The sequence below is a fragment of the Chinchilla lanigera genome, unplaced genomic scaffold (assembly GCF_000276665.1).
Source record: "Chinchilla lanigera isolate Chin_1 unplaced genomic scaffold, ChiLan1.0 scaffold00102, whole genome shotgun sequence".
Taxonomy (NCBI): domain Eukaryota; kingdom Metazoa; phylum Chordata; class Mammalia; order Rodentia; family Chinchillidae; genus Chinchilla; species Chinchilla lanigera.
In genome coordinates this window covers 7,224,495-7,237,079 of record NW_004955503.1, presented here as the reverse complement: position 1 = coordinate 7,237,079, position 12,585 = coordinate 7,224,495, and the positions used below count along the sequence as shown (strand labels likewise).

The window sequence follows — 12,585 nt, the reverse complement described above, 5'->3', positions numbered from 1 at the left end:
GGCGCGGGCCCCGCCCCGCGCATGCGCTTCGGAGGAGGCCTAGGTGGCGGCTCCGTGGAGTGGCGCGCTCTGCTGAAGCTCGATTGGTTGGAATAGAGTTCGAAGGCGGGATGTGTCGCGCGCACAGGCAATGACGCAAACCACCTAAGGTGCTTGCTCCACCCACCTAGGCGGGAGAGGGGGTCGGGCCTCGAGTCCGTCGTTGCTGATGCAGGCAGCTGACTGGATGGCGTTTTCTGTGCTCTAGTAATGATTGTTATTCGTCATTTTGCGTAACACAAAACAATTCATGTCCTGATTCTTGAATTTAACTCGATCATTTGGAGCGTTCATTTTGCTCAGGTTGACTCCAAATTTTGGACTTTATGGAAAGAGTGAAACCACAAACCTCACAATAACGGCGGCTTCTCCCTTACAGAGACTTAAAGGGTCTGTCTTCCTGTGAAGGCAGGAGGAAAGAACAGAGCTGCCCTCCGTTTACGGAGGGTAGATACAGTATCTCCAAGGTTCTCAAGGAAACTGTGTCCTGAGCCGAATGTTGAGTTACCTCGAAGTTAGCTGGCTGTCAACATGTAAATATTCCTAAACTTGAAGAATTAATTGCCTTTAAAGAAACTGGCTAAAATAGTAACAAGGACTTAGTCTTAGATCTGAGCTTATCCCTAGTTTATATTTACTAATAGAAATAAGAAAGGAGACATACAAATGTAGTGACTCTCGCTGATGAGGCCAAAACATACCTATAAACTAGGCAAAACTAGTGGGAAACTTCAATTTTAGAGAAAGATGAATAGATTAAATTAGCCGGGTGTGGTGGCGCACGCCTTTAATCCTAGCACTTGGGAGGCTGAGGCAGGAGGATCATTGCCACTTCCAGACCAGCCTGGGCTGCAAAGTGAGCTCAAGGTCAGCCCTAACTGCATAGTTAGACCCTGTCTCAAAAAGACAAAATAAAAAATAAAAATAAAAATAAAAAAAGATTAAATTGATGTGCAGTATTAGGGAAAGGCCTCAGCAGAAGTATTTACTATATCTTGTACTTATGCTGTTTTCAGGGTAGTTACTCGAACTCTTAGTTAACATGCATGGAAAAATTTTAATGACAACTTTTTCTAAGATGCTCTTCAGTAAAATTGAAAATTTGTCGAGTCATTTTCATGCTTTTAATTGTTTTATAGATTCAGAAACAGAAACTGGAAGGGATTTTAAGGTTTCAACACCCACCTTTTTGTAGATGATGAGAACTGGCCTGTTGTCTGATTTGTGGCACTTTGTGGCTACATACATAATAAGAGGTGGTGGTTCACCATCATTTAACATACATTTAGTTTTCTCTGAAGTAGTGTTTCTCTTGTCCCTTGGCATCACCTAGCAACTCCCCAAACCTAGCAGTTGTATTGAGATTCTAACTCTATGGATTTCTGTTTTATACTCTAACAACAAAAAGGTGTGAGGGAATTGAAATGGGATTAGCAAATTGATAACTTCATTACTATATTAACATATTACATTATATTCTCCCTTCTCTTCTCCTTCATCAACACTTAAGGAAAAGGAGCCTGAATATTTTGATTTGACCTATTCTTTCCATATTTTTAGTGTATATCCAGACAATCATCTCCAAATTTCAAAAACTTTTATTTTGAAACAATGAGAGAAATATCAATTACCAAGTACAATTACAGCGAAGAAAATACAATTATAAGTACTCTCCCCACACATAGCCCCCTGTCCCTTCCCCATCCCTGACACAATAATTTTAAAACCACTGAAGCATATTTAACAAGGTGAAACAACAGTATGTAATGAAGAAACAAATTTCCATACTGCTCAGTCCGACTAACCCATGTCAAATGTCCTTCCCCCAGCTAAACTCCACGCACAGGAATCATAAAAAGGTGGAGCAGAGACAACAACAGGAGTGATTTGAACTCTGCTTGCACTAGCAAAGTTCAATGAATAATCAGTAGGAGTGGTGAATCTGTTTGTCAGGGAAACACTGGATATAGCTCATCTGTCAAGTTATGGATGGTTTCTTAGAACAGCTAGTGTTTGAGGTTCAGATTTTTAACAGAACTAACCCCTGTACCCTCAACAGTGGGTCAGTTGCCAAATCCTGGTGAGCTGCTGAGAATAGCGCAAGTCAGACAGTCTTAGCCTTAAGAAAATCTGAAGATGTTTGGAAACTAATCTACTGCTTCAGTTTCAAACTAGTATTAGTAAGAGCTGAGTAAGTTAGGCTCAGATACAATCGAGGTGAAACTTCCTATTTTATCACTTGAAGAATTAGACTATCTGGCTTCATGGATCTCTTGCTTTATTTTATTTTATTTTACTTTAGTACTGGGAAATGAACCCAGGGCCTTCACACTGGGTTTCATTATCAGCCCTTTTTCATGTTTTTATTGTGAGCTGGTCTCACTAAGTCACCAGGTTGTCCAGGTTGGGCTCAAACTTTCAATCCTCCTGCCTCAGTCTCCCAGAGTTCTGGGATTAAAGGTTTGTGCCACCATGCCTGGTGAATTCCTTGTTTTAATTAAACTCTACATCAAGTATTAAAAACTTAACTGTTAAAGTAGAGGTTAATTTTAAATATAACTCAGAGGTTTCAAGTCGAGTTCTTTCCTGCAGTGGTGAATTTAAGTTTTCAGCTTCATCTAGAAAGGAATCCCCTTCCCACATGTGAATAGGTAATTTGTTTTATACAGAAGTAGGATTCTCTTTACAGGAGGTTTATTTCATTCTACCTTTTGTTGGAATCGATTTAGTGATATTTTTATTTATTTATTTTTTGTGGTCTTTTTGAGACAGGGTCTCCCTGTGCAGTTCAGGCTGGCCTTGAGCTCACTTTGTAGCCCAAGTTGGTCTCAAACTCCAAACAATCCTCCTGCCTCAGCCTCCCGAGTGCTGGGATTACAGGCATGTGCCACCACGCCCAGCCTGGAATTGATTTATAAAGGGAAGGATACCTGTGCAGGATTAGTTCAAGATGAGAGCCTTCTACACATATGTGTGCATACACACACACAGTAAGTAAATTCATTTTTCCCACACATAATTTCACAGTCACATGCTTGCTGGAGTCCATCTCATAAATACACTTCAATAGTAGCCATATACGCCTACATGCAGCAAGATTTGATTGTTGCCCACAGTGATTAAAGATGGTTCACAAAGGTCAATATGCGGGGGTTATTTGGGAGTATAGAGTACACAAGCCAATTAAATTGCAGATTATATTTTCCCTTTCCCCCCAAGAGAAGTAAATCAAATTAAAACCACAAACTGACATCTTCCCAGGTGTCATAGAGGAAACTGCCTGGAAGGTCCACATTTTGCACTTCCACTTTCCTAGGACACCTTCACTTTGCCCTGAGGGGCCTTCTCATACAAGGAGGGTTGTTCTCCAGGATTTCTGGGCAAGGGCTTCTTCTCAGAAGACCGATCTTCAGGCTTTCGGGCAATCAGCAAGCGGCAGGTGAGTAGAATTCCAAACACCAGAGCATGGGCATAGCGCTTGAGAGGATCACCGACCAGCTGGTGGAAGAAGAGCACAGCCAACACCAGCAAAAGCAGGAAGAAGTTGGCCACATCTTTGGGACGTCCAGGAACAAGGGTCATAACGATGCCGCAGGCTACTTCAAGGGCACCAATGCTTTTTCGGAGGAGAATGGAATTAATGCCCATTTTCTTCAGCAGAGGGAGGGCTCTGACATAGCTCTTGTAAGCACGTTTCTAGAGTGGGGACACCATAAGGGAATTACTGTGTTAACCACAACTTTAATATCAGAATGAAGAAAACATAAACAGAAGCCTCCTTCCCTACCATTACCCTTCCATGTCAGCCAAGGGTACCCTGTTTTTCACTTTGTTCTCTAAATAATAGCCTTGTATTTAAGATAAAAGAGCAAGCAATGTGCTAGGAGCCCTGTGATGTAAAACTTTGTAGCAGCATTGCTATGTTTTGAATGTCTGTGTCCCCCAAAATTCATGTTGAAATCCTAACCCTCAAGACAATGGTACTAGTAAATGGGACTCTGAGAACTGATTAATCCATTGGATGGAATCCATGAATGGGACTAGTGCTTTTATTTAAAAAGGTTCCAGAGATCTGCCTTGCCACTTCCACCACATAAGGACATAACCAGGAAGTACTATTTATGAGTCAGAAACAGGGCCTTTAGCAGACACCAAATTTTCTGGCACTTTTCTATCTATAGTTCCTGCATACATGGACTCAACCAATTGTAGATTGAAAATATTTGGGAAAAATTACATCTGTAATGAACATGTACAGACTTTTGTTATTCCCTAAGGTGTATATATATATCTTATAATCCCTAATACAGTGTAAAAGCTATGTAAATAGTTGATATATATATGTGGCATTTACATTGTATTAGGAATTATGAGTAATTATAAGTTACATTGTATTAGGAATTATAAGTAATCTAGAGATAATTTAAACTATGTGAGAATGTGCACAGATAAGCCTAAAACCTAATCCCTCACAGATAAAAAGGGGCAGATTATATGATAAGAATCAGGCAGAAAGCCAACTTGACCTCTCAGAAGCATTTGGCAGTTAGAATAGTCCACACCCTGTAGGTTCAGAAAAAGACCTTTCTCTCACTTTTGTACAAGTGAATGCACCATTATTTCATGGATTGATTGTGAGTGGCACAAAATAATGCTTTTATGAAGACTGTTAAAAGACTGGTGATTTAGTGAAAAAAACCATGGGTTTAAATCCACATCAGTTTACCTTCAAATCCCAGCCCTGCCACTTTCTCATTGATGCCCATGAGTAAATTGCTTGACCTCTCGGAGTCTCATTTTCCTAAGTAGGGTGAAGACTATGTGAAGTACGTGAGGCTACTTGCCTTGGGTGCGAAATTTAAGAAGGCAGCAAAAACACTCATTAATCAGGGCAAATAGTATCCTTGATAAGCAAAATAACAAGATTTTCTTTTTTTTTTTTATAACAAGATTTTAAATAAAGGCAAGTACTCTTGCATGGCCTTGCCTCACTTAACTCTCCCTAACCCCTGCTCTTTTAGAGACTATTTAAAATTTCACCTCACCCTGCTCCCTACCCTGTTGCTGAATATAAAATACCAAATGTTAGTTGTTCGTAAATCATAGGCTGAACCAAGACTGACACAAGGGCAGCAGAGCCAAATGGAGGTGCAAAGTAAAAGGTGGTGGCAAGAGGCCCGCCATTTTTCTCTCACTATTAATGTAGATACATACCACCCTCCTCCTCTGTACTCCGGCCATAGTAGCAGGGGTACAGTAGGGAAAGACGTCTAGACCCCAGAGGCTTCCTTAACTCTTTTTTTGTTTTTGTTTTTTTGAGACACTGTCTCACTATGTAGGCAAGGCTGGCCTCAAACTCACAGCAATCCTTCTGCCTCGGCCTCTCAAGTGCTAGGATTACAGGCATAGGCCACCACATCTGACACCATGACTCTTTTAAGTAAGGACCATTTCTAATAAGCAAGACAAAGTTTCTTAAGGGGCAATTCCTAAATCCTAAGTATAAGTTTCTGAGTGATGAACACAGGAGGCAAGATGAGTTTTTACAGTCAGTTTGCAGCCAAGACTTCCAGATGCTAGCTGAGTGGCTTCTAGAAACTCCTTTTCTTTTCTTTCCTTTTTTTTTTTTTTTTTGCTAGGGCTAACCACTCATCATTTAAGATTCCATTCTTCTAAACTCTGTACACTGTAGTGGAATCTGTAATCTGGGGCTGAATTCCAGGTTTTTAAATCAAGTTTTTCATGACTTCTGTGATCCTTTTTATCTTAGTGTGGTTTAACTCTATATTCCCTTTTTGATTTTTAGGTAACCTGTTCAACTGTAGGTCTGGATATTTTTTTGCAACTGTTGTCTCTTTCTTTCCTCTTTTTTTCAAGAGGAAATTGCATGTGAATAAGCCATTTCTTCACCTCAATTATAACAATAAAAGGGTCACATGCCTTGAGTGTGTAGTAACTGGGTCTCTAAACACTTAAATTGCATTGGTAGTAAGAATGAAAAGGTTGACCAATTTATTTTCTCACAAAGCTCTTACAAAGTGCTTGTTGGGTCCGTTTCCTTCCCTTTGAAATGTTGCAGATCCCGAAACCATAATTTCCTTAAACGGAAAGAAGTAGGAAATTGAAGGGCTTAGTCAAATATTTCAAATCCTTTCTATCAAAAGGAATCATCCCGCAATATTAATGAGCTCAATTCCAATTTAGTTTTTCCTCTACACTGCTTTGAGAAAATTAGTATTTTATTACCCGAGTCTCCATTTTTATGAATTAAATGGGCATTTTGGAGATTAGTCAAAGAACCTGTAACCTTAGCATCAACCAAGGGACAGACACACACATACACACACAATTTGTCAATAATGAAACACACAATTGAAATCCATATGTTTGCAAGCCACAGTAATTATTTTAATGATAATGGTGATGAATCAAGCAGGTCCATTCTTGTGATATAAAACATATGATTTAGCCATGAGTCAAAAGCAGATGGAGAACTTCCTTAGTCATATTTTTAAAACAGATTTTTGTTGTTTCTTCTTCACAACACTCCAGGGGCCATGATCTCACATTAATGATATTAAACTTAGTTCAAACCTTTCAAATAATATTTACTTTTGATCACAATTCTTAACCAATCTAAACCAGGTAAGAAGACAAAATGGGAACAGAACATAAGTGATATTATCTACTTTAATTCACCTACGCCACTTAGGTGAAAGAAAAAGTAATTGAGTTAGTATATTGTGAAATATGCTTAAAGTTCAAAAATAGGTAAAATTAACTTGTGTTGGTAGAAATGAGGATATTTATTAGCCTTGGGAGGATGGTAATTAGAAGGAGCTCTGAGCCAGTGTTCTCGGGTACTATTCATGTGTTGTTTCTTGTTATGGATATCTGGTTACATGGGAGTATTCTAGAAATTTCTTGTACAATTATGAACATGCATGTTTCAGCATATATGTTATACTTCAACAATATTTACAGGGAAAAAACTATATGAAAACAGAATATGGTAATAACAAAAATATTTTTGGACTAAAATTCTCAGCCAGGTTGCTACTTAAACCATAAAGCCTACATCAGCGTAAATTTACTGACTCATGCATTATTTTCCTGAATCTCTATTGGAAAAATAAAGTTATCTCTGAATCATAGATCACTGTCGAATTGCAATAAAATCCTATTATATATTTAATTGTCAATTGTCCATATAAATGATAAATGTGCATTAACCAATTCTACTTTATATTCTTCTTTAGTGCCTACCTACAGCAGAAGCTGGCAAGCCTGGTTCTACTAAGGGGATCCTTTCCATATTGCATATTAGGGCGGAAGAGTGCTTTCTACTCTTAGTCAAAGGTCACTCTGACACAAACTCAGCTGTTGGCCATACCGAGAGTCCACAAGTTCCCTGACATAAACTCTGAGGTACAGTGGAGCTTGCAATGGCTGACTGCATCAACTAAGCAAAGTCACTTCACATCTCAGAGTCTCAGTTTCCTCTCTAAGGGAATAAATGTACTGTACCACCTCAGAGAGCAGGCTGAGCATCAGGCTAGTTGACAAGCAATTTATGCCAGTGATTGGAAGCTTAAAAGATTGCCTGTGAAAACTGAATATACTGCTCAAATCTGTTGGGAGTATTTCTCCAGGATTACATAAATAGGACTTTACTGATAACTAAATCAGTCAAATCAACAAACTTTTACTATGAAAGGATGCAAAAAAAAAATAATGACTTACTCATTAACCTCAGTGTAAAAACTCCTTGGCTTCTTTGTGACAGAATTTTCGTGTTTTGTAATCATTCCATGTGTAGTCCCCTGTGCTTACAGAACAGAATCACTACTATAGAAAGCGGAACATCAAATTTAATGCCAGTTAACCATTCACATGTTCCCAGTCACTGAGCACAAAAGTACTTAGCAGCACCTGTGAAGTACTGACTCTCAATTCAAGTGAATTAATAAAGGCATTTAGTTAGAGGAGTGGGGGATCATTTTGGACTCATGTGGAATTTAGAATATTCTATAATATTTGCTTTTTCTTGGTTGGGCACAATGGTGCATGACTATAATTCTAGCACTTGGGAGGCTGAAGCAGGAGGATTACCACAAATTTGAGGCCAGCCTGGGCTATGTTTGGAGTTCAGGGCCAGCCTGAACTATATAGCATGACCCTGACTCGAGAAATATAATAATAATAATAATAATAATAATAAATAGCTTATTCTGAAGGAGGTATAAGACCGCACATGCCAAATGGCTTATTCAGAAATGCATCTACCAGTCGTACATGCAAGTTGACTTTTCAATATTAGTTGATTGGTCTCTGTGCCTGTTCGCCAATGCATATGAAAATAACATCTTGTTCTTTTAAATGTTTGATTTCAATCTCTTAATCGGATCACTCAAATTAGTTAGAAATCCACTGCATAAAATCAGATCGATTATCATCATCACCTCACCCAGAGCACTTCTTCAATCCCTACCATAGCAAACACTGCACCAGATACTTTCTTATGCAGTCTCAGGTAATATTTACAACTGTCTCATGTAGGTATCATTATCCCTATTTTATGAATAAGGGAACTGAGACACTAAGAGTGTCAGGACTCAAACTCAAGTCTGTATGAATCCAAAGCCTACAGTCTTCCCAGCAACCTTTCCTGGCTTCTCCAATAGAGCCGGGGACAAAGTTCATAGTTACTTGTCTGGTTGGTTTTTAACAGTGATTCTCCATGGGAGGGAGGTAACACCTAAGCATAACATTAACGGTTTTACAACAAGGGAAAAGTAGCAGAAAGGCAAAAACAGAAACCTAATTTTAAAAAAACTGGCTCTGAAGCCAGGACTGGTGGCACACGCCTGTAATTACAGCACTCTGGGAGAACTAGGCAGGATGATTGCATCTTTGAACCCAGCCTGGGGAACTTAGCCACTGAGTGAGACACCTTCTCAAAAATAAAAAGTAATAAAAATGTGGGGATGTAACTCAGAGAAAGGCCTGGGTCCATTCCCCAGTACCATGCCCCTCCTACACACAAAAATGGTTCTGAAGTAAAACAAACCCCCACAATATATATTAGAGAGTTGAGCTGATACAGAAAAAAAAAGAGGTGAAAATGTGCAAGATATTTTTAAGGATCAGTTGTAGGTTCTGGCATCCAGAAAATCCGAGAGTTTTAGCCATTAATGAGCCCACCACTGGGAGTATTGAGTCATGGACTTGGTCTCTAATCTCTGCTCCAATAGTTCGTCTATGACCTTGGATGAGTCATTAAACTTGTTGGGCTTCAGTGTACCTGTTATTAATATAAGAATAACTAATAAAATGAATCTTCCTCACAGAAATATTTTAAAGAACAAATAATCTTTTAAAAATGATAATAGCATCAATACTGAGATCTTCTGAGAAATGCAGCTGCAGTCAATACATGACTGTCAATGCAGAGGACTCACTCCTAAATGGAAAATAGAAATCCCAGGCAATCATCCCACCTGATCTAGGCTTGGGGTTCTGAGGGACCGTTGGTCCTTCCAAGAAGCAACAAATGGCTTCTGAACTGTATAATCAAATACAAACCAGAAAAATCTGAGGGTGACTAGCCAAGGCAATGCTACAATGACATTCATTTATCCATCCATTCTGTGATTATACATAGCACCTTCTTTGTACTAGAAGCGAACTCTCTACTTTCCTATGGGCTAAAGAAGAAAGTTGGGCCAAGTCTAGGCACTATGCACTGGGTGATGCTCAGTGCAGGAGGGACCCTGGAAAAGTGAAGTTTGAAAATCCTCCTGAAGCTTAATACCACTGTACCTCCTACCTTGCAGTTAGATATAGTCTTTCTAGATGCCCTCCAGATGTCCAAGCACCGAAGCATCAAATCTATGTGTACAGACAAGTACACACACACAGACACACACACACGCAGCACACAATAGGTCTATACTGCTATAGTAGATTATAACTATTTAAATATGTTTAAATGAATATGAAATCTTCATGTTTATTTCTTCTTTGTGTTAGGAAACGATAAACAGCTCGACTCCCTAGGAGGAAACCTACTGTAAATCCATTTGTGGCTGGTCCTCTTCGTGAGCTCCTGCCAACCTGGTAGGAAGCTTTCCTGTGACTCCATCTTAGTTGGATTGCCTGCACAACCAAATACTGTTTTAGGGGACCTCTTAGGAGGACCTCTAAGGCAGCAGAGCAAGGTCTAGAGGGCAGTGAGTATGAAGGTACTGTGTCCCTAATGAAAAGGAAAGCTTAGAAACATTTATAGTATATGCAAATATAAGTATATATTTATATATGAAAAGTAAAGCACGAGCATATTCATTTATTTATAATCTAACACTACACTACAACCAAGACAAAAGTATACTGGCATTTCCCCTCCACTCTGTCCTTCTGCCCTAGTTTCTTCAATCCCTTTGGTAGCTTCTGCTACCTCACACCCTCTACCTCAACCCCCCACCTATGCAGGATGCTGAGGATACTTATTTTGACCTGATTTCAATTCCATCTGGCCAAACATTCCAGGAGGAGCAGAGGGGAGGAGAAGCATATTAGGATTTGCCACTGGGGCTCTTCCTAAGCCTTGAGTCTCAGCTACCCTCCCCCATGCCAGGATGCTCCTGTGGTAAGGAAGAAACGGAGAGTTCAAACTCAAATACTGAGACAGAAGCCAGGGCTGCCTGCTAACATTTTTGGGGCATCTCCCATTTGCCAGTCTCCATCCATCTGCAGCTCCTGGTGAGGGGCACTGGTAAGCTCTGCAGTAAGCTCTGGGAGAGGAATTAATTCCTCTAACATGCTAAGCTATTTTTCCCTGCCTCAGCCCTAACAGGGACTCCTTGCTCTTTTTTCTTTCCCTTGTGCTCCTTCCTAAAGCTCATTTCCTTCTTGACCTTGAGAGCCCAGTATTGTGCTCCCTCCCACTACTGAAGTCTGGAAAAGGCTTTGGGCAGGTTCCCTTCAGCTGCAGCGTGGAAATGAAGGAGCAAAGTGGCAGGGGAGAGGCGCGAGACCGAAAGTGCTGGAAACATCCCTGGCCATTGCCTAGTACCCCACAATAAGAGCAAGTCCTCATCACACCCAACAGCCCAGCCCCCAGGTTGCAGAGATGTTTTGTCCAGTCACCTTCGGGTGATTCCAACTCTGCAGAGGGGAAACCCTGCAGAGGGCCTGGCCCTGGGCATCCACAGGAGGCACAGTGGGGATTAGGGACTGTTTTGCAGTAAAGAAAAGGCAGAGTTTTCGGATTTTGCAGATTTGCCTACACATGAAACAAAGCATCCAGCTCTCTCTTGAGAGAAGGGGCAGAAGCAAGAGCTCAGTGACCTTTATTTGAGCTAAGACTGCTTTGTCTCAAGGATCCAGTTATATACCCAGGCGGTTAGAGGAATACTATGAACTCTATGCTTGGGATGAATATCTAGCCAGCCCTTACAAATTGCTCCTTTTACTAGCCCATTCTTCTCAGCTCTTGCCTTCTTTCCCCTTTGTTCCTCCCTAAAATAAATAAACTCTCTAGTTTGCCAAACTCTTAACTCTAAAGGAAAGGGTCAGACTTTGCAGACTGGTGGTCTGGACTTTGGGTGTGTGCTGGAAAGAGGGAAGGGCTCCTGCTGCAGGTGCTGCGCAGATCTCAGCATTCAGGTTTACTTGTGGTTGGCGGTCCTCGCTGGGCAGCCCCTCCCCCAATTGGTATTCAGGGGCTCCAAAACAGTTGTTCCCGGCACAGCCCGCAAATGCAATCACTCTTGTCAGGCTGTTCCTTCCGAGGTGCAAACTTGTTGGGGCCAAGGGAGGACCTGGGGTGGGGGTGGAGGTTAAGGGGATGGGACCAGAGATGGTGAAAGAAGGGGAGAGGTACTTGCAATCCCCGTAGGGGTGCGCGCCTCATCACCCTTTTGCTTCACTTACCATCTCACTGTAGGCATCCTTGCTGAGTCTGGGGGTCAACTTGATAGTCCCCATGAAAACAAAGAAGAGTCCGAGGGCCACTGAGAGGGCCACGATAGTTACGGTTCTGGGGGATGCCATGAGGTCACCAAGGCAGGTCCCAACTAATCCTTCTGCTTTCTGCGCGGGCAGTTAGCACAGGGAGAGCTAGAGCGACGTCGCAGAGGCAGCAGGCAGCTCGAATGACAAAGGGAGAGTGGGGAGCTCTAGAGAAAAATTGAGAGATCGAGATTCGACCTCTCTCACTACAACGCTCGCTGGGTCCTAATGCCCTACGCTTGCACTTCGCAGACCAAAAGGACCGTCCAGAAGTTAGATGAAACCTGAAACTGAGGTGGGAACTTCAAGTTAAATGGAGAGAAGATAGTGTATGCCTGGAGGTCAGGCACTGAGTACCCTAGAGTGAGCAATTAAGATGTGCTTTCAAAGACTTCCCACCGGGCACACATTTCACTTTGTCGAGTCACCTAGCCTCTTTTAGCATTCACTCCCTTTTGTCCACCTCTCCCTTTCTTTTTGTTTCCTCAAAATATTAGACTTCAAAGTCCATTGATGTATGAATTTGGCAACAGT

The 12,585-nt window shown here is 41.1% G+C and overlaps 1 protein-coding gene across 1 annotated transcript; it reads right to left on the bottom strand.

The window, feature by feature from the left end:
- Positions 1-2,869: 2,869 nt before the first annotated feature.
- Tmem35 (transmembrane protein 35) lies at positions 2,870-12,233 on the bottom strand. The gene is made up of 2 exons (XM_005406944.1): positions 11,974-12,233; positions 2,870-3,735 (listed from the first exon to the last, which is right to left on the bottom strand). The coding sequence occupies exons 1-2, from the start codon at positions 12,091-12,093 to the stop codon at positions 3,352-3,354; spliced, it is 504 nt and encodes a 167-aa protein (XP_005407001.1). The 5' UTR covers positions 12,094-12,233; the 3' UTR covers positions 2,870-3,351.
- Between the last annotated feature and the right edge of the window lie 352 nt (positions 12,234-12,585).

Coding starts and splice junctions, on each gene's coding strand:
- Tmem35 (XM_005406944.1), bottom strand. CDS start 12,093: ATGGCATCCCCCAGAACCGTAACTATCGTGGCCCTCTCAGTGGCCCTC. Junction 3,736..11,973: donor AGGATGCCTACAGTGAGATG/GTAAGTGAAGCA, acceptor TCCCCACTCTAG/AAACGTGCTTACAAGAGCTA.